The sequence below is a fragment of the Oryctolagus cuniculus genome, chromosome 3, assembly GCF_051225735.1.
Source record: "Oryctolagus cuniculus isolate XC-2025 breed Fujian yellow rabbit chromosome 3, ASM5122573v1, whole genome shotgun sequence".
In the NCBI taxonomy this organism is placed as follows: domain Eukaryota; kingdom Metazoa; phylum Chordata; class Mammalia; order Lagomorpha; family Leporidae; genus Oryctolagus; species Oryctolagus cuniculus.
This window is the reverse complement of record NC_142869.1, coordinates 63,046,137-63,073,667: the sequence shown is the minus strand read 5'-3', so window position 1 is coordinate 63,073,667 and position 27,531 is coordinate 63,046,137. Positions and strand designations below refer to the sequence as shown.

At 38.1% G+C, this 27,531-nt stretch overlaps 1 protein-coding gene across 1 annotated transcript in view; it reads right to left on the bottom strand.

Moving 5' to 3' along the window:
• The window catches only part of PDE11A (phosphodiesterase 11A), a 451,047-nt gene that overhangs the window by 362,807 nt on the left and 60,709 nt on the right, over window positions 1-27,531 (bottom strand). The window contains exon 2 of the mRNA XM_051849397.3: window positions 20,468-20,626. Coding sequence (XP_051705357.2) covers window positions 20,468-20,626 — 159 coding nt within the window. The remainder of the gene's footprint in view (window positions 1-20,467; window positions 20,627-27,531) is intronic.

Genomic DNA, 27,531 nt, shown 5'->3' with positions numbered 1-27,531 from the left:
TGTACTGTCAAGGGGAAGGGAGAGGATGTTTGGGCTAAGTTCTTGTATTCTCAGATGCAGATTGCATAGGTGCTCCTAATAAATTCTGACTGTTCTCTAAATAACACATTTACATTTATGGTTCAACTCTTACCTACTAATGCCTTAGAGAAAGAATATAATAATACCTTAGAAAAAGAATTTGATAACCCTTTACAGGCTTCCCAATTTTCCAAGTAAAAGATAATATACCTAGTACAAATTAATAAAGATAGTAGAGATAAAGTTATTACCAAAAATCTGTAGATCAATCTCATTATCAGTTTAAGTGGTCACAGAATCCAGCAGTGTCAAAATAATATGTTGCTTAAAACAGGCTATATCTCAAAAATAAAAGTAATACAAATGAAAGTTTAAAATTTTCCAAACAGAATATAAATTAATAAAGTGAAAAGTCAAAATTGTGCAGAAATAAGATGGCGGTTAACAGCAGAACAAGTGTCTAAGGTGTCTGCTGGCTTTAACTCTGTCAACTGCCTGCATTGCAAACACCTGGATACGAGTGGCTGTTTAGCCTAGCACTTAAAACGTACATGTCTCACACCAGAGCACCTTGGTTCGACTTCCGAATCTGGCCCCGGTTGCAGCTTCTTGCCAGTACAGACCCTGGGAAGCAGTGGTGATGACGCAAGTACTTGCATTGCTGACACCCACATGGAAGACCTGGATTGAGTTCCTGGCTCCCAGCTGTGGCTCTGGCCCAGCTCTAGCCATTGCAGGCAATTGGGGAGTGAACCAGCAAAGAACAGTTCTCTATCTTTCAAATAAATAAAAAATAATAAAATTTTAAAACCTGAATTAAAATGTTCTTTGCAGACAGATGATAAAGAGAAGTCACAAAAAAACATTTCTACCACTCATGCTATCAGTCTCTTCAATAAACATGTGCCTCCTAATTACTCCTAACCCATTCCCACATTTTTATTTATAACAATTCTTAAGAGTCCATTCCACACAAGCTTTTGTGTCAATGGTTCACTTTACTCTTAAATACGTTGTGTTAACGGACCAAGATCAACGATCACCAGTAGATAGCTAAGTCACTGTAACACTTTTATAAGGTACTTGAACCAAGCAGGCTATGATTTACAAAACAATTTTGAATATTCCTCAACAGGACATGATAAGAACTTGATCTACCCACGTATCAGCCTTAAGAGAAAGAGAAGTATGACTGCCTAGAACCTCACCCCCTGATTTCATCATGATTTGCCTGACTGAGATTTTCATGGACATGAAAATATACACTTTGTCTCAATGTTGGCTAAAGAACAGGTATTCATTTATTATTACTTTTTTTTTTTGGCTCCTAATTGTTGTGGCTGAAAAATATAGATGATTCTCCACAAACCCTTCTTCATTGCAGAAACAGAAACATTGTAAGCCATGGTATCTGTGAGAAGACAAATGAAGGAATTGAGGAAATGCCATCCTAAGATACCATGTGTTGATTCCTTTGAACCAAGGGCACTTGGAGAACTAGGGATTCCTCAGGCTTTCTCTGAGTTCCTCTTATCTGTCTAGCAATAGAGCTCAACTGTCTTGAGTCCCCTCCCTGGGAATCTCATCAAACAGGGATAACTAACTTGGATCTCAGGAGCAAAGACTGGAAGTCCATACATGCTAGACAGATGATTACAGGCTGTGAGTTGTTCTTCTCAGCGCCCCTTTGTCTTTCCCCAAAATCATTCATGTCCGCTAAGTTGTTTCTATCCACCTCTTCTCTCCACTGTGAAGAGAGTACACAAGCGTCTACATCTCACTGGGTTTTGGGCACTCACTTTTCTCTCTTGTGATGCCTCCATGCACATAATAAATGTGTATTCCTTTTCTCTTGTTATCTGTCTGCTGTTGTTTATTTCATAGACTTCATTATCAGAAAGTATAGCACAAGTCTTCTCTCTCCTACATATACAAGGAAATTTTGGGAGACTTATATTACACAACTATCTCTCTCTTTCCACTCTCTCCCTCCTTTTCCATCTCCTTCCCTCTCTCTCTGGAACTCTTTTAAATAAAATAAATAAATAAATAAATCTTCTAGACCAGCACTGTGGCTCACTTTGTTAATCCTCCGCCTACGGTGCCAGCACCCCGGGTTCTTGTCCCGGTTTGGGCGCCAGGTACTAGTCCCAGTTGCTCCTCTTCCAGTCCAGCTCTCTGCTGTGGCCCAGGAGGGCAAAGGAGGATGGCTCAAGTGCTTGGGTTCATGCACCCACATGGGACACTAGGAGGAAGTACCTGGCTCCTGGCTTCGGATCGGCGCAGCACTGGCCGTGGCGGCCATTAAGGGAGTGAACCAACGGAAGACCTTTCTCTCTGTCTCTCTCTCACTGTCTATAACTCTCTCTCTGTCTCTCTCTCTCACTGTCTAACTCTGCCTGGCAAAAAATTAAATAAATCTTTTAAAATTTCAAGATTTGATTTCCAGTCTGTGGTTTTCCACTTGTGCAACTTGGAGCCAATGATTTAAAATATCTGAGCATCTTTTTGTTCTGAAATGAGAGTTTCAGCAAAACAGTTTTTAAGTCTCCTTGTTTTCTCTCACTTCATATATTCAGAGAAGATGTGTTCTCAAGAATTTTCCATAAGGATTTATGAAATAAAATTATTAGATAGCTTTTATCTCTCACAAGCCCAATGTGTATAATCAATGAAGGACAATGACATCATTGTTAAAATCTTCCAGTAGCACTGCCTTTCTTATTAACTGGTGAGCTGACATTCTCATATTGAGTGGCATTCTTTCTACAATTAATCCAGAAGTACTCCTTGTTTTGAGCTATTCTTTTCCTAAACACTGAAAATACTCAGTGCACTCTTTACCAAATAAATAAACAAATAATACAGGAAGAAGGACAGGAAAGAACAAAGAGCTCTCAGTTTCACTACTAACTTCCTGTTGGACAAGACAGATTGTATTTACTCCATGTATAAAGAGAAAGGGAACAGCTGTCTGGTCTATGTCATAAGTATACTGAGAGAACCATATAAGTTAATAAATACATGTATAAAGAATAAAATCTGTATGTCCAAGGCATAAAATCTCCATAAATATAAATTTTGATGCTGCTCTAATGAATGATGCTTCCAACAGCTTCTGAGAGTAAATGTAACAAGCTGTATATCTGGCATGTATTCCACATCTTCCATTGACTGTCTTTCTAAACCTAGCATTATAAGGATGTCTGCTGGATGAGCTCCCTGCCTTTAGTGTCTATGATAAGCACAGCACACACATTTTACATTATTGAACCATGAAGGACACAGAGTATTTTTTTCCCTAGGATAATTGTGAATGATCATCTTCCGGGTGCATGGCTGTGACCTTGTACTTCCAGCACAAATAGAGCTATGCTTTATATACTGGCCCTAGTGAAGACTTAATTTCAAGACAGAGAATGACTTACTGCTTTGTGCATGTCTGGGGGAACAATAACCCTTGCTTGACCCAATGATCTGTGCATAATCAGCCACCGGCAACAATTTGAAGAAACTAAGAAGCAGTCTGGTTTCCCATTTTCTTTAACTGGAAAGATGCATGCCGCAGACTCAGAAGTTTGCCATAATTTGTAGTTTGATGTTTTTAACTAACTAGCCCTTGAAATTGTAAAACAGTGGAAGCGTCCACAGCAACAAACCACAAGCATCAGCATCAAATTTTAGAACAATGGACACCCTAGATTTGGAGGAAAATATATTTTCAGTCTCAATGAGATGATAAGCCCTGCCCTCTGTTTTAGAGCTTTAAAAAAAAATGAAGCAGCAAAATTCCCATTATGTCCTACAACTATCTAAATCATGATGGTTTCATGTCAAATGACAAAGCTAAGACTTTAAAATAAATTCAGACTCCACTACTGAAAAGGAGCAATGGACTAACAGGTTCATTCAAGGACCATAGTTCACTGGGTTCATGACAGGGGAGAAGTAAAGTTTTAGTTTGAAGCCTCATTCTGGGTTTGGAAATAGAAAGTGGAACAAAATACCTAAGACAAACTTCAGATACACTGAAGTATAAGTATCATTGAGAAATAATGGCAAAGAAAACTAATGTCAGAATTAAGAAATTTGCAAAATTAGAACATTTTTAAAGAGAGAGAAAGCAGACATGAATAGATTCTTGGAAATGAATTATACGACATCATCAAGCTCTTAAGATGGAGCAAAGTTTCCCAGATGCTGTGGTGCTGCTCAATGCTATTTAACACTGGGTGGCACTTTAAAGAAAAGCTATTGATTTCCCACAGCCATTTATTATATACCATGGACAGCAATTCTTCCAACACACCAAACATGTTTTTCAGATGCATAAAGCATGTTCCAACCCTCTGATGGTGTCAATTAATTCTCATGAGAAATCATTTCAAGCTCTCTCTTGTGAGAGAGTTTTGCTATTGCATTTTAGTCTTATTTAAGCCTCCTTTCAAGAACTGTGGCCTAATAGACTTTCAAAGCATCTCTGGGCAGCTCTAACTTACATAACCTCATTTTTCAAATCTGTTCATTACTTTCTCTACCTCTTAACATGCTCTCAATCCAGCGTGGGCCCTCCCTTGGGTGACCTTGCTGCCTGCTTTGGTAACACAGTGGTGCCTACCTTTGAGACTTCTCATTTCCAAATGGAGTGTGCAGAATATAAAGGGGGTGGGGGAAATGCTTCTTTGTTGATTGGCAATGGAATCAGAATCAGCCAGTGAAAATAGCCTATGATCATAGCTAGCCAGGATATTATCTGGGGCACATGTGGGAGAAATAAAAGGAAATAATAGAAAATGACAAAAAACAAATGGCTTCATTTCTACTTCTAGTAAAGAAAAGAAAAGGAAAAAAATCCATGTATACTTTTTACAGCAATACATTGTTTAAAATAGAAATGAAGCACATCACAAATTATCTTAAATTCTTTTTGAAATTCTTCAACAAGGAGTGTAATATAGTTTCATTTAAACAGTACACCCCACAATCTTGTTAAACAGAGAAAAAACTTGCTAAGCAGATTACAGAATAATTTACTGTGGAACACTTCACTTTACCGCTCAGTGCAACTGAACACCATTTGCACATTCTGAATGGAAGCACAACTTTTTAAAGCAAAAGAAGCTCAAGTCAGTCTGATCTTCACCTCTTTCTCATCTTCAGGAAGGAAAAATATGTTAAAAAACATAAATTTAAAAATGTTTTGTTTGTCAGTGAAAGTAAAACTAACAGGATGAAATGCAAATAGTGTCTACCTCTTAGTTGTATATTTATGAAGTCATTATTTTGTAATGGCTCCTAAGTCTTAGTCTTATAGTGTTTCTATTTTTCTTATAGACATAAAGCTTAAACTTACAGATATTTATAGATGCCTGAAATACCACCAGGCAACGTAACTCACAGATTGTCCTTTATCCAAGCACACATTCTCCTGAACCCCCAAATTTATTAATTTCAGATGTGTGGCATCTGAAATTTTACTCAATTTTACTCAATCACCCATACATATGCACCAGATAATCACCATCTATGTGTTTATGGGTCCCTAAAGTGAAGATGGGACAGCAGGAAAATAATGAACATTCCCTAATGTCCTCTTGTGCCATGCTAAGACAAGCACAGACAATTCCTGGTTCTGCAAGTACAAGGCAAGTGATCCTGAAGACATTCTTAAAATCTCTCACATTCTGCTTTCCCATCCACAGAGTACAGAAAATAATTACCCATAGGGTTGTCATGAGGATAAAATGAGATCATGGATGCACAGTACCTATCACGAGAGTAGGAAATTAATAAATGTTCCCATTATTTTCTAATTTAAGAATAAAAACAAATATTGAGAGATACTGCATACTATTGTGATGACTATAAATTGTATCAAATTCTTCAGCAAAGACAACTTGAAATTATGTGTGTGTAAGGGAATGGGCTTAACATGCCATCAAAGAACAGACACTTGTCCTGGCAAGAACTTATACTCCAGGGGCAGGTGTTTGTGTGTAGCAGTTAAGACGTCACTTGGAATGACTACATCCCCATTGGAGCACCTGGGTTAGAGTCTCAACTCATCCATTTCTGATTCCAGCTCCCTGCTAAAGCACACCTTGGGAGAATGCAGGAGATGGCTCTGCCATTCACATGGGAAACCTGGATTGATTCCTGAACTCCTTGGTTCGGCCTGGCCACGCCCTGGCTGTGGACCGACATAAGGAAGATTCTCTCCCCCGCCCCTCCTTTTCTGTGCCTCTCAAAATAATAAGCAAATAATGTTTTAAATGAGGTGGGACTTTGCTAAAGTTAGAAATGGATTTCAATGAAATCAGTAGCTTGTTAATCAGCACAATGGATTTTAGACATCAACTCTGATTATTGGAATTGGTGATATTCAAGATATACATATTAGGGTAATATGATAGAGACAATCCCCCATTTATTAATAAGGCATAAACAAGGTAAGATGTTCCAAACATGTGTCCTTATAGATAGATACTGAGGCTGCCAATCTTGCCACTGGGTCAGAGAATTCCAATTGCCTGATATGCATCTCCAGAACAACAAAATCCTACTTCAGAAATACTACAGGGGTGTTTAAGTCACCTAAGACAAAGACACCTTGTAGTTCATTAACCTACCAAACAAAATTGTTGAACTATTTGACTCAACTTGCCAATAATTATTTGTTTAAATAAATGCCTTTGTGAATCAGATAAGGATGTCCACGTTCAATACTCTTATTCAATATAGTAGTGGAATTTTTAGCCAGAGCAGTGAGGAGAGAAAGAAATGAAAGGCATACAAATAGGAATGCAGAAGTCAAACTATCCCTGTTCACAATTGACATAATTTGATACACAAAAGAACCAAAATACCCACCAAGAGACCACTAGCATTGGTACATAAATTCAGCAAAGTTGCAGAAGACAAACTCAACACACAAAAATCAGTAACATTTTTTAATACACCAACAATAATCTTGCTGAGAAAGAACGTGTAGGTGCACTCCCATTCACAAAAGCCACAAGAACTTTACAGCCTTAAGATAAATTTAATCAAGGACATCAAAGACCTCTACAATGAAAATTATAAAACATCAATGAAAGAAAGAATAAAGACACACGTGGAAAAACAGAAAGCTGTATAATGTTTCTGCGTTGGAAGAAGTAATATTTTCAAAATGTCCATAATAATCAAGGAATTTACAAATTCAATATAATTCCCGTCAAAATGCCAATGACATTCTGCATAGAATTAGAAAAAAAAACTCAAATGCAAACACAAAGATCCTGAATAGACAAAGCAATCTTGAACATAAGAACAGAGCTACAGACAACATAAAGACATGTCTCAGGGCGACTGTAACCAAAACAGCATGGTGCTGACATCAACATAGACACACAGATCGATAAAACTAAATAAAAAACTCAGAAATAAATCCACAGATCTATAACCAACTTATCTTTGATAAAGGTGATAAAAAACATTTTTCTGGAGAAAGGACAGTCTCTTCAATAAAGGGTGCTGAGAAAAATGGATTTCTACATTCAGGAGTTTGAAACAAGACCCTGTCCTTTTACCTTTACAAAAGTTTCAAGATGAATCATATATCTAAATGTAAGATCTGATACTATGAAAACTATGATACTATGAAACTACCATAGAAAAACATGAAGGAGGGGCTGGCGCTGTGGCACAGTGGGTTAAGCCACCTCCTGCAATGCCAGCATCGCATATGGGTGCTGGTTCACGTCAAATCAGCAGAAGATGGCCCAAGTGCTTGCATCCCTGCACCCATGTGGGAGACTCAGGTGAAGTTCCTGGCTCCTGGTTTCTGCTGGGCCCAGCACTGGCCATTTTGGCCATTTGGGGAGTAGGCCAAAAAAATCAAAGAGCGCTTTCTCTCTCTCTCTCTCTTTCTCTCTCTCTCTCTGTAACTCTGACTTGCAAAATAAATAAAATAAGCCTTTAAAAAGTATACACTCTTCTTCCCTCATATTTTTATCTTTGTTTTGAATTCCACCTTATGTAGTATTAATACGACCACTCTTGCTTTCTTTGTGTTTGTATTTCCCTGCTGTGTATTTAATTCTCAAATTTTTCAAATCATTTTGTTTGGCTTCATCTCTTACACAAAGTACATAGTTATGTTTACTGTGTGACCCATTCTAAAAATCATTTTATTTTAACTTTTATTAAAATAAATGAAATAAGTATCTTTATGTATGACATGATTTGATTTGAGATCTGCTTTATTAAAACTAAACACCAAGATTATAGGAAAGTAACCAACTCCCAACTGATTCAACATTTTGGCAGCTGTTATGTTGCATCTAGGAACTATTGCAAATCATCTTGGAGTTGTATATTATCAGATTGGCTTAGATCATTTAGCATAATTCTAGCCTTTTTTGTTTTAGTTAAGAAATATATCAACTTAGACCAATGGCTGATGAATTCTTTGTGGAATGCATGGCTACACAGAATAAATGAAAGGAATGAAAATAAAGTGAAGTTAGAAATGAATACAATGTAATTTTTAAAATTATAACATTGAAGCTGGGAAAACTACAGTGAGTGCATATAATGCCATTAGCATTAAAATTTAATATAATTTTCAGAAAAGATAATGGGTGAGATTCATCAAGAGCCTTAAAAACAAATGCTTGGGGCCAGTGGTGTGGTGTAGCAGGTAAAGCTGGCACCTGCAGTGCCAGCATCCCACATGGGCACCAGGATTGCTCCACTTCTGATGCAGCTCTCTGCTATGGCCTGGGAAAGCAGTAGAAGATAGCCCAAGTCCTTGGGCCCCTGTACCCAAGTAGCAGAGAAAGAAGCAGCTCCTGGCTCCTGGCTTCAGAGCTCCAGCTGTTGCAGCCATCTGGGGAGTGAAGTAGCCAATGGAAGACCTCTCTCTCTCTCTCTCTCTGCCTCTGCCTCTGCCTCTCTCTAACTCTGCCTTTCCAATAAATAAATGAATCTTTAAAAAAAAGAATTAAAGGCTGGCGCCGCGGCTCACTAGGCTAATCCTCTGCCTTGCAGCGCCGGCACACCGGGTTCTAGTCCCGGTCGGGGTGCCGGATTCTGTCTCAGTTGCCCCCTTCCAGGCCAGCTCTCTGCTGTGGCCAGGGAGTGCAGTGGAGGATGGCCCAGGTGCTTGGGCCCTGCACCCCATGGGAGACCAGGATAAGTACCTGGCTCCTGCCATCGGATTAGCGCGGTGAGCCCGCTGCAGCGTGCCGGCCGCGGCTGCCATTGGAGGGTGAACCAATGGCAAAAAGGAAGACCTTTCTCTCAGTCTCTCTCTCTCACTGTCCACTCTGCCTGTCAAAAAAAAAAAAAAATTAAAAAAATGCTCTACCATAAAGTACATGAAAAATGCTTGACATCATTAGCCATGAAACAAATCAAAACCACAACAGAACACCACTTCAGACCCATCAGTATGGCTATAATAAAAAAGAAGATAATAACTGGAATTGAAAAAGAAAATTAGAACCCTCATACCCCCTTTTAGAACAGTCCAGTAATTCCTGAACATTAGAGTGAGCATATGACCCAGCAATTCTACTCCTAGGTCTATATTCAATAGACATGAAAACATGTTCACACAAAAGTTTCTACATGTATGTATTCATAACAGTCAACAAATGGAAACCACCTAAATGTTCATCAAGTGGGGAATGGATAAACAATATGTGGTATATTCATGCAGTGGAATTATATTTGGCTATTAAAGGAAATATTGGCTGCAACAGGTATAAACCTTGAAAACACTATGCTAAATGAAAGAAGCCAGCTAACAAAGATCATATGTTGTATAATCCTATTTATATGAACTTTCCAAAAAAGGCAAATCCACACAGGCAGAAAGTGAATTGGTAGTTGCCTAGAACTAGGACAGCTGGGAGGAAACAGAGAGTGATGGCTGATGGGTAATGAGGTTTCATTTTGGGTGATGAAAACATCGTAATTTATTTGGTGCGGCGATGGTTACACATCTCTGCTAACATAATCACTACAAATCACTGAACTACGAATTGTGTGGTATATGAATTGTACTTCAATAAAACTGTTTAGAAGTTAACATTCAAATTCTTTGATCTAGTAATCCTTTTTTTATTTTGTAAAGATTTATTTATTTTACTTTAAAGTCAGACTTACACAGAGAGAGAAGGAGAGGCAGAGAAAGAGAGAGAGAGAGAGAGAAGGAGAGGCAGAGAAAGAGAGAGAGAGAGAGAGAGAGAGAGAGAGAATCTTCCATCCTTGGTTCACACCCCAAATGGCTGCAATGGCCAATCCGAAGCCAGGAGCCACTTCCAGGTCTCCCACGCAGGTGCAGGGGCCCAAGGACTTGGGCCATCCTCCACTGCTTTCCCAGGCCACAGCAGAGCGGGATTGGAAGTGGAGTAGCTGGGTCTTGAACCGGTGCCCATATGGGATGCCGGCACTGCAGGCGGTGGTTTTACCCATTTTGCCACAGCACCTGCCCCCAATCCAGTAATCCTAAACATTAGTTTGTATCATGTGAAACTGTGAATACTGGATCATTTTTTGCCTACAAAAAATCTGTTTATTGCTTTAACTAAATAGCCATCCTAAGATGTGGCCCAAGATTTATTTATAAAGATGTTCATCAATTTTTTTTAGTGATTTCATAATAGCATGATTTTGGAAACAACCTAATTGCTAAGAAATAAAATGATTAAATAAACTATTATATAATTACATGGTAGAATATATTGCACATATATGTAATGGTTACATCTTTTAAGAAGTGTTTAAAATAAAATACTGCATATGCTACATGATACAAATTTTGGAAAATACTTTTATTTTTACTGAAAGTTAACAAATGTAAAGAAATATCTCAAGAATATTAAGTTTTATCTCTGAAAGTTAGGAAGATTGGTGCTATTAATTTTCCCTTTTTTTTTTTTTTGTACTTTTCACATTTCTACAATAAATTCTTGTTACTCTTATAATTAGGGGAAAAATCTTATCCTAAAAGGGAAAAATCCAAGAAAGATAGAGATACTCAATTCTGGCATATTCAAATATATGTGAAATTCTACTAAATTCCACTTTTATTAAAAAAAATTGATTTAAGCTTTCAAAATTCCAATTCAAGTATTTCCCCATTCTAAAAAGAAAAGAAGCAACCTTGCTATTTATTCAGATGATAACACTGAATTAGTTTTTCAAGGAAGACAATTATCTGTCTTAATTGGAAAACCCCAGTAACAGAATTCGCAGCACCTTATTCTAATTCAACAATTCTCCCTGCCAACAGTGCTTATTTATTTCTAAAATGTAGCTGCAGATCATTCTCTCTGTGTAGTCAGAAATAGAGTTTGTAAAGTAGTTCTTTTGCTCATTTTCATTTTTACAAGTGGCTTGACTTAAGACTATTTCAAGTTCTGCCTTGGATGTATCAGTCCCTTAATATTAGAATGTGCTGAAATCTTCAGCTCCTGACATTTTCTTCTCAGAGGTGCCAGAGTCCTGTCTGTATCCCTGTGTAATATCTACAGCCTGGCTATGTCAGGTCTGTCTCATAACATCACCAACCTAGGGATAGGAATTGATGTTGAGATTACAATGCGATACTATAAGAAGATGCAATACAGACACTTGAGGTGAACATACTAATGAGACAATAGTTCCTTGTAGTTCAAATTTAGTGCAAAAGGCAACCTAAAGTATGCACAGCTTATGTGAACACCTAGAGAAAAGGGAGGAAAACAGATATTCAGTAGATCAGCCACCACTTACCATAGTTATTTGAGGGAGAACTTTGGCTTAAATTTTACTCCCTAGTGAAAATTTCTTTTTATTCTGGGCCCCTTTGATATTTACCTAGACTTAATTAAGCACCCTCCTTAAGTAAATCTACAGAAAAAGACTCACTGAATTATCAAATTATCAAATTATATCTAATCAATACTTGAAATTGTGTTATCTACTTTCATGTTTATTTAGTTTATTGTCTGTCTTTACCATATGAATGTAAACTCCAAGAGGGCAGGGTTTATTTATTTATTTTTTAATTATTTGAAAGGCAGAAAGAAACAGACACATACAGTTTATCAGTTTAACCTCAGCCCTTGGAACCATGTTTCAAATATGGTAGTGTCTAATAATTAGAAACTTAATAAATAGTGAATGAATGGTTCTTCCACGCAATTGAACACTATATGGATATCAAAAATTATGTGTGGCTCAACTGTTACTCGAAATCTTCCATATTGAACATCATAAATGGTTATACCTTACAACCCATTATGCTAATTTATTTTATGTTCTTAACAACTACAAACTACCTTACTAGATTCTGAAAAGCATATGAAAAGAGAAAGAAAGTTGTTGCATCCAAGCACTTACTGCTTCCTTGGTAACACTTGGAAACATAGAAATAAAGCTAAGGAAGCAATAAGTTACAAATGTCAGTAATATTAGCCACCAGAGGACAACAGAATTTTTGCAAGAGGTCTGTTAACTAACATGCATACAAGCATCATCTGCATCTGGAAAAGTATATATCCTATGATTATTGTCCTTCATTCTGTTAAATTGTTTTATTATTTTTTAAAATTGCTGAATATTTGATCATCATATATTTTCTCAATGAAGGATTACTCAAAATCCAACTGACATCTGAGAAAAATTCCACACTATAAAATGTTAGGAATCACTTATAAGGACAAACAATAGTCACTTTTGGAATACTGCCAAATTAGTTCTGCGATGACAGAATTTGACCTTATAAGTCGTGAAAGAAAGGTGACTAGGAGAGTGCCATGCAACTAGATAAGAATATAAGTAAAGCTATAGAAATGGGAATCCCAAGACAAAAATCAAGAACAGGGTAGACACCTGGGAGTTAACATTAGACCATGGCAGGCAGATTTGCCTTTTGTACCCCAAAGTGAGACTCTGCCTAAGGAAGATTTAGAGAATCAAGCCAGGAGTCCTCAGCATTATTCTTCCTACAGGAAAAAAAAATACTTGAAGTTGAACCTGATTGCACTGGTAACAGTTTTCTCACAAATCTTGATGGTTTCTGAACCTCTGAGTCAGATATAGTCCAAAGAACACATGGAACATGAACAAATTCATCTCTGCCATTCTTGGAATGTCACAGAATAATAGCTATTAAAAGGCAAACTGTGCAGTAACAAGTTCATTTAAATAAGATAAAATATTGCAAATAATGAATTATGGGATTAAAATGTTTCCAGGACTGAAATTTTTATTGCTCAAGTTTAAGCTGAAATCATGAGACTTTTGTCAAAGACTTAGACAACCTTTTATAAACACTGATTCATAATTATAATTTTGCTGTAAGAAGTTTGAAAATCTAACAATTGAAATACAGGCATAAAAGGAAAAATACATGAGTTGAGAACACAAAGAATATTTCTTAATTAATGCATTTCTCTTACAGTATTTGACTATCTTAAAGATAATACAGTATTAATAGAAAACACATAAACTGGCCTGATAGGGTTGTTGTAATACCATTACCCACATATATACAAGATTTTGTATAAATATTATTATATAACAATTTTTAAAATAATTTTTTGCAGGCAAAGTTAGACAATGAGAGAGAGAAAGAGACAGAGAGAAAGGTCTTCCTTCCATTGGTTCACCCCCTAAATGGCTACTATGGCCGGCGCACCGTGCTGATCCGAAGCCAGGAGCCAGGTACTAACTCCTGGTCTCCCATGCGGGTGCAGGGCCCAAGCACTTGGGCCATCCTCCACTACCTTCCCAGGCCACAGCAGAGAGCTGGCCTGGAAGAGGAGCAACCAGGACAGAATCCGGCGCCCCAAATGGGACTAGAACCCAGGGTGCCGGCACCGCAGGTGGAGGATTAGCCTAGTGAGCCGCGGCACCGGCCTAAAATAACTTTTTAAAAACTACCTTTTGTAGAAACTATTCCTAATTGGACAGAAGAAGTCTGATTTTGCTCCCATTAAACTGATTTTTCCAAACTAACTGGTTTTGGGGGGCTGCCTATTATCATAGAACTATGCTTTGCAGTCATGTCTGAAGGTATCCAAATTTTTTAAAAAGTCAATCTTATGCCAGTAAATATCATGTACAAGTCACACACATGCAAGTCACTGTCAGCTTTCTGGGGCCACTGATTTGTCACCCCGTCCATGTGATATATTCAACACACCTCCCCATTACAGTGAACTTTAATAAATTTTGCATCTTCAACATCTCATGGATCTTAAACATCAGCTTCTATATAGTCAGAAATACTTTAGAAATGTAAGGCCAAAACTTCTGAAGTCCTCTCCGTTATCTGGTTGTTGCTGAAAACAAAACCCCAGTCTCTGCAGAGACTAGTTAGCATCCCCCATGCACTATCCTCAATATCAGTTAGTGAGGGACGGTCACCAGTAACAAGCTCCTGGAACACAGCCAGTCCCCTGACAGCCTAGCTCAGCTGGCGACATCCCAGCTCTACAGGGTGTCTGAACATGTCAGCATGAAGGAGAGCAGCAGGGCAGCCCAACACTCCAAATTCTGAGCTGAAAAGAGGTACCCAGAGGATAAAGAAACAGAAGAACTTCAAGTTACATTGCCTTATATGTCAGCTATTGGGAAGTAACCACAAAGAGACACATCACACTTTACAAGACACCAACAACAAGAAGAGGTGCCATGGGGGCTGTGATATAGGCAACCTGGGAGAGTGGATAAGAACCGTGCTCATTTCCATTTCCCACATTTCATGTTGGTATACTCATATATCTTAATAGATCAAAAATATTTGCTCCAATTCAGGTCTCATTATTTTGTTCTGCAAAATAATACCTCCCTTTACGCACCCAGGAATAATAAAGTGATGAGTTAATTGGATGCAAGGAGTCTAGTCATTTCTCCTAAATCAGCTAGCTTATACATATCACTGAAAAACAGCAACATGTGCTTGAAGCCCATCAAGTGAACCAGAAAATTCCAATCACCTCTTCTGCATCGTCTGCCTTTTTGTGTGGTTTCAACATGAATTACCCAGATAGTAATTTGTCAGTATGTAACTTAAATCATTAGTATGTGCATATGGGATATGAAATTTCAAACACTCTCACCAGTTCAGATAAAATTCTTTCTGATTACCCAAGAAGTTTGGTGAGCATGATGCTTTTGAAGTCATTACAATGAGAGTTGTCAGGCAGAAGCTACATGGCCATCATTTAGGTAAAGATTCCTGCATTAGGAAAGGGCAAGGGTGGTGAGGAATGGACCAAATATCTTTCCAGGCTCTGCCAACAATGATTACAAGGCATATCATGGCCAGTGAATCTCAGGTATTTTGCTTATCAAAACCACAAAATGATCCTATGTGCAATTAAGTTAGATACAGAAATACCACTGAAATGAATACATCCTATTTAATTTTTCATTTATCTAAGAAATATATTTTACTGGATTTAGAGCTGCAGGATTTTTAAAATTCTACTACACATAACTGAGCTTACAGTCTCCAGAAGTTGACATTTTAAGATATCAGGACACACAAATCATAGTATGAAAATAGGTGACAAATTCACCACTATCCATGTAAATGATGACACGGCTCTTATATGTATAAAGTAAAATAATAAATAGGGTTCAGATTACTTTAGTTTGGCTTTGAATATACGGTCACAACACATAAGGCTCACTTATGGGTGGTAAGTGGTACCCTAAACATTTTACATTTATTCTCTATTTTATTCCTATTTTACAACAACTCTATGACGGAGGTTCTAGACAACAGAGGGATTCAACATCTTGCTCAAGGTCACTCAGCTAATAAACAGCAGAGCCAAGACTTGAACCTGTTTTGGAGGCTTTCTAAGTCCAGAGCATCTTACTCATGACACAGCTTCCTTTTGCTCCTTGATCCCTTACTCGTAGGCAACACTGAAATTACTTCTCTTCCTAGAGTTTTTACTGGCAAATGTGAGAGGAGGTTATCTGAAGTTTCCTGGCAGACTAAGGAAAACTAAGTTTTAATATGTGAACTGAACAAATTTGTCAGGGTTCTAAGAAAATAGATGTGTGCGTGTTACTACCATAGAAAATGGGTTCAACACATTCCCAAAGCTCTTTGATAACATGGAATGAGAGCTATAAAACTTTTTGTCCACTTTGATTCAATAATTTCAGTCTTTGGAATAAACCCCAAGGGAACAACACAAAAAGAAAAAGGAATTTGTCCAGAATGTTCATTCATTCAATCTACAAATAGGGTCTATTTGTAGTAGTGAAAAAACTGGAAATAACCCAAATTCCCAATAACAGTATAATGCCTAAGTAAATTTTATAGAAAAATTGAAAAAGAAAGCTTTATAATTCCAATAAGTGGCAAATGCATGATATAGTCATATGTGAACATATATGTAAGAAGTAACTTTACATTAAAAAGCAAAACACAAATTAGTATAAGGATACTATCACACAACTAATAATAACATGAGAGAACTACGAATTTATAAAGTAGTATATCCCCCTTTTTCATTGTTGAAACTCCACCACCAGAAGAGAACCTGGTATACAGCTTATGTATGATAAATAGAGGCTACTTACTTAAATCTTGCTATAACGTGGAAGTTGACCACATTTACTTGCATTTAGTAGACTCAAAGGGGAGTGGATAAGTTTGATGGTGAAATAGAGAAGATTTAAGTCTGCTTTGATTGGAAGTTGTTGGCATGCAGAAGCTAAATGCAGACTAACTAGAAGCAGGACATTTTAGGTAATTATTAATTTGGGGAGAAAACTTGTTCTTTTTTTCTGGCTCACCCTGAGTTGAAAGTATATGGTGGTAGAGGGAAATGCAGGAGCAAAAATCTAGGGAAGCTGCAATCATTGACCAAATCATGACTGTTCTGGGCTGATAGCTTCAGATATTGTGATTTGGCTTTCTAGACTGACCATGGAAGACAACATGGGTTGAGTTCTATCGTCATGTATGGTCTGTTGATTATCCATTTGTATATCTGATCTCTCACTATGGGAATCCATTTATCATAAACCAATCTGTCAGAAACAGTCAGGTGGGAGAGATGCACACGGAGAGATATGCAGTAAGGTGTACAGAGCTTCATTCCCCCCCAACACACACACACACATACACACACACATCCTGCTGGGCATACCACCCTCTCGGCACCTACACATATTTAGTAACTCAAAATATCCACTTAATAAAAGTTAACAGCCCCAAATTACACAGAGGTAGTGTTTTTAACTGAGCCTGGCTGTATCCCACATGTATTAATGTGCTGTCAGTAAAAGCCAATATTTCATGAAGATTTCCTGTGTGAGGATTCTTCCAAGTTCTTTCTCTGTATTCTCTCATTTAATCTTCCAAGAGCCTATGAGACAAACATTATTTTTATCATCCCTCTTCTAAGAGGAAGGAATTGGGACACAAAGAATCTAAGTAACTTGCCCAAGACTACACAAACCACGGAGGACATGGAATTTCAACCCAAATAGACTCTGCAGTGTTATGCTGTGTGCTTTCTCTTATTTAGGAGAAGAATGTAGATTTTGATACTTCCAATTCATCACTTAAAGAGTGTTTTCTAGCTTTTCTTTTTTAGATAGATAGATAGATAGATAGATAGATAGATAGATAGATAGATAGAGTTAGACCGTGAGAGAGAGACAGAGAGAAACGTCTTCCCTCCAGAGCTACGCCGATCCGAAGCCAGGAGCCAGGTGCCTCCTCCTGGTCTCCCAAGCGGGTGCAGGAGCCCAAGCACCTGGGCCATCCTCCACTGCCTTCCTGGGCCACGGCAGAGAGCTGGACTGGAAACGGAGCAACCGGGACTAGAACCCGGTGCCCACATGGGATGCCAGCGCCGCAGGCGGAGGATTAACCGTGAGCCATGGTGCTGGCCCCTACCTTTTCTTCTTTATCACTCCTATTTGGTTTACAATATATAGAATCCTTGCAGCAAAGGACATTAACCAGATCTAGAAGCTGTCGAGACAAAATACTCTCTGGACAGTATCATCTACATGAAAGCAATCTTCCTGCTATGACTAATAGTCTTCTTTTAAGAAGTGAGACTATAGTAGGAGTTTAAAGTCATGTGAGGGAATTATAGAGGCTGAAAGATAAAGTGCTGCCCGGAGGGCTGGGCATTTAGCCTTGCAGTTAAGATGCCCACATACTACAGTGGAGTGCCTCTATTCAATTCCTGGCTCCAGTTCCTTACTTCACCTTTTTGCTATTGCACCCCTAGGGAGGCAGCGTTGATGGCCTAAGTAACTGGATCGCTGCCACCTTTGTGGGAGACTTGGATTGAGTTTCTTGCTCCCACCTGCAGCCCCAACCTGACTCTGGCTATTATAGGCATATAGAAAGTGATATAGCACATGAGAACTCTCTCCCCCACCCCGCCCCCACCCCTACACAACCCCTGGCTCTTCATTTAAATAAAAAAAAATTAAAATTATGTTACTGTGGGCATGTGAGATAGCTGCGAAAGAGAAATCCAGTATTTTGAATAAGGAATTGTTTAAATGAGGTTGAATCTAAGAAATAAATTGCCTGGGAATAAATGACAAGTTGAAGACATTTTAAAATTCTTGGGAGAATGTTAAACAGAAAAATATATGCTTTGCATTTGCCTAGTTTCCTATATTTTAAAAAATGTGTTTTATTTATGACCTTATTTAATTCTAACACCATAGAATGGCAGATAATACAGCTGACAGATAAGGAAAGTGAGAGAGATTAAGATACTCACCCAAGCAACTGCTTATCATTAGCTGAGCTGGGATTCAGTCCCAGACTCTCATTTTCAATAGATCTAAACATTGACACTGTTCAAGACAGGTATAAAGCTCTGTGTAAATCTTACACTGAAATCATTCAGAGCTTAAGAAGTCCTATTTCCTAAGTATAAATCCACTGAGAAAAGTCCAGAAAACAAACTTAACATGAATGAAATCAAAGATGAGACTCTCTTTAAATGAAGAAGGCAGGGCTACCACCTGTGTATTAACTGAACTGTGTGGGGGATGTCATGGGTATGTAGTTGTTATGCCTGGAAAGACACAAAGTCCAAATCCTTCTATCTAAACTCTTATAAAAGACACATTATCTCAGGGCTCTATCATCTAAGATACAAAATGAAGAAAATGAAATCTTTGCTTTATCTGTGCATTCCATGGAAACCTTCCTTTCCATACTTACATACACTTCTAAGCATCCTCTACTTCATTTCTGGTCTGGCTGATGGAAGCCTGTTCTGGATTCAAAGATCAAATATTACCCTTTTCTGTTCCTCCAAGCCTCTGAGAAGAACCTTCTCTTGTCTAGGCTCTCTGGGCATGTCTTGGGACATCTTGTTCTCTACCTGTGTAGCTCCTGGATGGCATGACACATTTTAGGTTTATCTTAGTGCCTTCCAGGTCCCCACCCAAAGTCTTCAACATGCTATGTGGTTTATCAAATTGGTAAATCATCTGAGACCCAATATCACTATTAAGAGTTCATAAACTTTTACCAGAACTTACAACATTCCAATTCCACCAAAGAAACATCCTCAATGAAAGATTCTCTTCATTCAGAAATCATCTGGTGTCCTTACAGTCATATTTTGTATTGGATTTCTAAACCTGTAGATCTGTAGTATTTTAATGCATCAAAAATCAACTCTGGCAAATAGCAAACCCACATCCACAAGGTTAAATTATACATTCTTTAATTAATTAGAATAAGGAGGTCATCAAACTTAACCAAAATGTGCTTTTACTACAAGATTTTTAACACCTAACCAGATCCTACTCAGGATGAAAGTAAGAGCTTCAAAGCCAACACATCAGCTCTTTGAAGAGTCTCTTAGTACAAGATGGTGAGTAAACAACTGGTAAAGAACTGAAATTTCAGGACAAAAAATACATCCTCTACCAAGGTCAACTGCTGCTCAGGGACAAAAATAATGTGCTTTTTATTAGCAATTTGCAGTAACAATTAAACAACATTCATTTTATTGAGGTTTTTATGTAAGAACTGAGAAAACAATTCTTCATTGTAGTTATAAAAATACAAGAGAAAGTGCTGAGTTTCCGAAACACAGTAATCTTCCTCTAGTCCCTGTCTTCCCTGGGGCCATGTGTGGTAGCATTGTGATCTTCAATTAAAAACTTTACTTATAGGGGGCATAAAGACCAGAAAATAACAAGAATATTACTGAGGCTTATGAAAAAGGGGGAGGGTAAAAAAGTAAAGATGAAGTAATTATTTTCAATTATATCACATTCTATGAAACATTTTAAAAATCCAGTTACATTTTGTGTAACATGAGGAAAAGCCCTTTGATCCATGAATGGGCTAAACCAACAGCTACATAATTCCTGTCTTTTCAGGAAGAATATCAATGAATGATCAAAAAGGAAAGTACAAAATATGAAAGTCATGAAACCTTACTTTTTCATCATCTTCAGTAAATGGAGCACCTTCAGGAATCTTATTTATTGCCTGGGCCACACCAATAATTTCACCATCACTGCTTCGTATGGGCATGCACAGTAATGATTTTGTCTTGTATCCCGTTAGCTTATCAATTTCATCATTGAATCGCCGATCCTATAATTACGAGAGAGAAAATATTAGTTGTGTGTACACTGTTGTCAAGGAGAAGAAGAAAATTAAAAAACACTGCACTTCTGTAAGTGGTATCACTGGGAATTTTCTCCCATGGATACTTCATCACAGTAACAGACATTATTTCATGTTTAATTCACCAAAGGAGCATAAATGATAACATATCACACCCACCATTGTTAACCATGGTAAATAAAGAAAGAAACTTTAAACCCAACTACAATACATCAAAATTGAGGAAGGGCAAATATTTTTAGAGCAACCCACAGTATATTATTTATTAACTTATTTCACAAAGACAACTATATATCAAACATCATATAAGAAAAAAACATAAAAAGTTACTCTTTTTCTGGTCAAATTGATCCTGTGAAAAAAAGAATTTATGAGTTCATAGTGATACTTCCAAATACTCCAAAAAAGGTGTGGAGGGAGTAGATGAAAGACTTCTGTATATAATGCCAGCTAAAAATGTTGACAGAATAAGAAAATTATATAATATCTTTTTCACAACTATCAATATAATAATGGTTACAAGCCAGGTTCATCAATGAATGCTAATCCCATTAGGTGAAATGTTATTAAATATTATGTTCACATAATCTCAAAGTGCCACCCCAAATGTTCTTTATTCACAAAGGTAAAATGTGTCTTTATAAAGAAGAGATTCAGTAATGTGTTGTACTATGAAAATTAACAGTAAAACTAATCTTCAAAGAGTATTTTATACTTTATGTCTGTGTGGGTGCAAACTGTTGAAATCTTTACTCAGTATAGAGTTGATCTTCTGTATATAAAGAGAATTAAAAATGAATCTTAATGAAGAATGGGATGGGAGAGAGAGTTGGAGATAGGATGGTTTGCGGGTGGGAGGGTGGTTACGGGGGTTAGAAACACTATAATCCAAAAGTTGTAATTTTGAAATTTATATTTATTAAATAAAAGTTTTCTATTAAAAATAAATAGAGATTCAGGGGCAAATGTCCCAGGCAGCAGTTGGTTAGACTCTTTAAAAATATCAACATCATGAGAAACAAAATATAAAAATAAAAATAAAGCTATGCAAACTTCACTGGTTTAAAGAAGACTTAAGAGATCTGAAATTCTAAACCATATGATCTTTACTGGAAATTCACTGGATTTGTTTTTGGGAGGAAAATTGAAGCAAGTTGAGCATGGACTTAATGTAAGATCATGTCATTGTATTCACGTAAGTTTCTTAGTTGTGATAGTGGAATTGTAATGATGTGGGAGAATGCTCTTACTTTTAGGATATATATAAGCCACAGTATTTTAGGGTAAAATGTCATGAAACCTTCAACTTACTTTCAAATAATAATAATAATATAGGGAAAAGAAGGGAAAATTGGCCTCAGAAAGAGTAATCGGGACTAGAAATGTTCCAAGAAAGATAATAAACTGGATCCAGGCATACCATTTTAAGCTTAGGTGACTGAGGCTTTTCTCTATGTCCTCCACAGACCCCATTATAGTATGCTTAGAAACCAAAACAGAGTACTACTGCCTACTTCCATCTGAAGCTGTGGATTGGATCTAAGGGCATAGGGATACTGTCTGTGGACTAGATGGCAACCTCAAGACTAAGCAAACACTGCAACAGGCTACCTGTTGTCCCATGTATGTCTTCAATATCAAAAGGACAAGGCGTCCTTAGATGGTATTCTAATAAAGCTTGATTATGATCTGGGGCCCCCAAAGTTCTTTGTGAGGGAATAGCCCAAAAAGAGCAAGGGAAATTGAAACCAAACAAGACCAAGTCTCATGCTCATAATGAATATGCAACAAAGCTTTCAGAAAAAAGTAATTTATGTTAATTTGAGAAGATAACAGAGGAACCACTATATGTCAGGCTGGGGGCAAGAAGACATAGCAGTAAGAAAAAAAAAAGCATCATTCCTGCCTTCATTGAATTCGCAGTCTAGTAGATGAGGTAGATGACATTACTGTGTCATTATGTATCATGGTAAGTGATGCAGAGGGAAAGAACAAGGTACATAAGGGAGGCTGAATGGCAAGGACCTATTTTTATAGGGATCAAAGAAGTGCTATCTGAAAACAGAATGAGTAGACTGAGACTTGAATCATCAATAAGAATTTGCCAGGAAGATGAGCAGTGCAAATGAAGGACATGGAGTGGAAAAAGCTAAGAAAGTTCCAAAGACTACAAGGTCAGTGTGTTAGCCTGCAGGGAGCAAAAGGGAAAATGAGAGTGAGACAGGGACCAAATGCTGCCAAGTCTTGTAGACATGGAAAGGAGTTATATTTAATCTTCAAAGCAACAAAAATTATAGAAGATAATGATGCAGGAGAATGGTACAATTCACTTTCTAGCTTTCAGTATTCTCTGAAATTATCTTACTACGTTACTTGTCCCTGCAGGTAGAAATGTTTTTCTTCCAGAAAGCAGGAATATTGTCTCTCTTAATTTAGTGCTTCATCCAGGCACACTGTAAGTGCTCAATAATATTTTTGAATCATTTTTATGTAAAATATAGAAAAGCCATTAAGGCACCACATTTCACTCTTTGGCATAAGTTTAGAGAAAGTTTTTACAACATATACAGAAGACAGATATACAGATATGTTTACATCAGCATCAATATTGAAAATAAAAAATGGAAACTACTTGAACGATGACTAATAGAACAACAATTAAAAAAAAAAAACTACAGGATTTGAAGATGGCTGAAAAGGGAAAGAACATACTGATTTAGGAGAGGAGAAATAAGCAGATAAAATGGGGAGGAAGTGCATTCCCAGAGAAGAGTTGCAGAGAAATCTGCAGTGGAAATTCTACAGGAAAAGAGGGATGCTGTGAATCAGCATGGAAGGTGCAGACATGTAGAAATGAGTACAGACACAACACACAACCCCCATAGCCAAGAGACAGAGCATACACCAGTTTGGGAGATGAAGATGAGAGCAGACTGCAGCAGCCATGCCAATGGTAATACTGCTGGACGAAGAGGCTTGCATGCCACACTGTTTTTGAGTCTGGCCTGAAGCCCTAACAGGGGCAGGGTACCTACTTAACCCACAGAAAAAAGAACACGCTTCTTTCTCCCCATCACCCCACAAAGGTGCCTGGAAACTGGTGGGGAGAAGGTGTCATTTTAACACCAGTAGCAGCTGCAGAACCTCTTGTGCCTGCTTGTAATCCAGGGATTTTATCAGAGGGAAAAATCTGTGTTCCCCACTGACTTTTAATCTGGCTGGGAGGATTGACAGGAGGCTGGACATCAGATAGGATTGTGAGGTGCCTGCAACCTCTCAACACATCAAAGGCTATGGGGCTCAAACTGCCAAGGCAGAAGATCCAAAGGCAGCTGGTTCTGGAAATGTCTCTGCTGTCTCCATGGAAGGGACAAGCTAGCAAGGCAGAACAGATGCTCTTCACCCCGTGTTTGTGGGAACCTTGCATGCTGAGACTGTGGGAACTCTGGCACAGGTTGCAGCTGGATCTCTGGGCAATCAGTTTGTGGTGCCAGAGGCTCGGAGCTCCCTGATTGCCTGGGGTGGGTCCCTGTAGCAGGATCTGTGCTTACATGTCAGATATCTTCCAGTGAAAGTACAAGGAAAGCCAAAACAAAAAATAGGAATATTAATAGAAAAATGACAGGGCTAAGTCTTTACTTATCAATAATAACCTTGAATGTAAATGATCTAAATTCTCCAATTAAAAGATACAAACTGGCTGAATGGATTAAAAATAAGACCCATCTATTTGCTGCCTACAAGAAACACTCCTCACCAACAAAGATATACACAGACTGAACGTGAAAGGATGGAAAAAGATATTCCATGCTAACAAAAAGTAAAAATGAGCAGAAATAACCATCCTGATACTAGACAAAGTAGACTTTAACATAAAAACTATTAAAAGTGATGAAAAGGGGCCCAATTAATGATTAAGGTATCAATTAAACAGGAAGATATGAATATAATAAATGTACATGCACCCAATGCCAGGACACTTGGCTTTTTAAAACAAATGTTAATGGATATAAGGGAGACATAAGCTCGAATATAATAGTAATAGGGGACTTCAACAGCCCATCTTCATCAATGGACAGATCAATTAGACAGAAAAGCAACAAAGAAACAACAGAACAAATCTACACTATGGACCAAATAGACCTATCTGATATCTACAGAACTTCTCATCCCACACCACAGTTGCAGAATACATATCTTTTTCATCACTGCATAGAACTTTCTCTAGGATAGACCATATGCTAGGCCATAAAGCAAGTCTCAACAAATTCAAAAAAATTTGAAATCACATCACGAATCTTTCCTGACCACAATGGAATGAAGCTGGGAATCTAAGACTCAAGAATCTCTGGAAAATATGCAAACACATGGACATGGAACAACATGTTCCTTAATGAATAATGGGTCTTAGAAAAATCAAATGGAAAATAAAAATGTTTTTGGAAACAAATGAAAATTACAACACAACATATCAAAAAAGTTTAATAACAAATGATGTTAGGGGCCAGTGCTGTGGTGCAGTAGGTTAATCCTCCATCTGTGGCGCCAGCATCCCATATGGACCACCGGTTCTAGTCCCGGCTGCTCCTTTTCCAATCCAGCTCTCTGCTATGGCCTGGGAAAGCAGCAGAAGATGGCCCAAGTCCTTGGACCCCTGCACCCTCATGGGAGACTGGGAAGAAGCTCCTGGCTCCTGGCTCCTGGCTCCTGGCTCCTGGCTCCTGGCTCCTGGCTCCTGGCTTTGGATCGGCGCAGCTCCGGCCATTGCGGCCATCTGGGGAGCGAACCAATGGAAGGAAGACCTCTGTCTCTGTCTCTGCCTCTCACTGTTTATAACTCTACCTTTCAAATAAATAAATAAATAAAATATTTTTAAAAATAACAAATGATGTTTAAACATAGATTGCACTAGCCAGGTAATGACCACACATGAATGTAATAGCATGGGAAACACAGAGGACTATGGAACACACAGCAAACAGCCACACTTGGTCTAGGGTTAGAGAAAATCTCCCAAAGAAAGTTAACTGTTGAAGTACACACTCAAATGATCAGTAGGAGTTACACAGATAAAAAGAAAGGGTAGTGATGGGTGTTCAGAGTCTCGAGGTGATTAAAAAAACTGGTCAGTTTTAAGGAAAGAATTGAGGAGTGAAAGTGTGGCTTAGTGGGTTCACCTACTGCCAACCACTTGGCAGACGTGATTGGAATCCCTGGATCCTGACATCAGCCTGGTCCAGCCCTGGCAGTGGCAGGCATTTGGGAAGTGAACTAGCAAATGGAAGACTGATTCATTTTCTCTCTCTCTCTCTCTCTCTCTCTGCCTTCAATTAAAAGTAAATAAATCTTTTTTTTCTTTTTCTGTTTTCTTTTTTTCTTTTTTTTTTTAACTTTTATTTAATGAATATAAATTTCCAAAGTACAGCTTATGGATTACAATGGCTTCCCCCCCATAATGTCCCTCCCACCCGCAACCCTCCCCTTTCCCGCTCCTTCTCCCCTTCCATTCACATCATGATTCATTTTCGATTCTCTTTATATACAGAAGATCAGTTTAGTATACATTAAGTAAAGATTTCAACAGTTTGCACCCACACAGAAACATAAAGTGAAAAATACTGTTTGAGTACTAGTTATAGCATTAAATCTCAATGTACAGCACATTAAGGACAGAGATCCTACATGAGGAGTAAGTGCACAGTGACTCCTGTTGTTGACTTAACAAATTGACACTCTTGTTTATGGCATCAGTAATCACCCTAGGCTCTTGTCATGAGCTGCCAAGGCCATGGAAGCCCCCTGAGTTCACTGACTCTGATAATTTTTAGACAAGGCCATGGTCAAAGTGGAAGTTCTTTCCTCCCTTCAGAGAAAGTTGCCTCCTTCTTTGATGACCCATTCTTTCCACTGGGATCTCACTCGCGGTGATCTTTCATTAGGGTGCTTTTTTTTTTTTTTCCCAGAGTGTGTTGGCTTTCCATGCCTGAAATACTCTCATGGGCTTTTCAGCCAGATCCGCATGCCTTAAGGGCTGATTCTGAGGCCAGAGTGCTATTTAGGACATCTGCCATTCCATGGGTCTGCTGTGTATCTCACTTCCCATGTTGGATCATTCTCTCCCTTTTTTATTCTATCAGCTAGTATTTGCAGACACTATGCTTGTTTATGTGATCCCTTTGGTTCTTAGTGCTATCATTATGGTTAATTGTGAACAGAAATTGATCACTGGGACTAGTGAGATGGCATTGGTACATGCCACCTTGATGGGATTGAATTGGAATCCCCTGGTATGTTTCTAACTCTACCGTTTGAGGTAAGTCAGCTTGAGCATATCCCAAATTGCACATCTCTTCCCTCTCTTATTCCCACTCTTATATTTAACAGTGATCATAAAAGTAAATAAATCTTTTTAAAAAGAATCAAAGAAAGAAAGAAAAGAAGTTGAAGATGGCTCTTCTAGGAGGAATCAGAGATGGATCAAAAAGTACCCTTGTAAACACACACACATACTTTTAGGAAATAAGAGCTTGGAAATTTTTTAGACAATAAATTTTTTAGACAAGAATTAGAGTTTGCCTAAGAACTTTTAGGATGACAATCTCTAAAAGTTCAACACACTTACCAGCAAAGCTTCACAGACAGCCAGATAAGGAAACAGAATCAACAAGAAGGTAGAAACACTAGGATCATACATTTCTAAAAATGGAAACTTGAAGGGCCGGTGCTGTGGTGCAGGGGGTTAAAGCCCTGGCCTAAAGCACCAGCATCCCATATGGGTGCCGGCTCTAGTCCCAGCTGCTCTTCTTCCGATCTAGCTCTCTGCTATGGCCTGGGAAGGCAGTACAGGATAGCCCAGGTGCTTGGGACCCTAC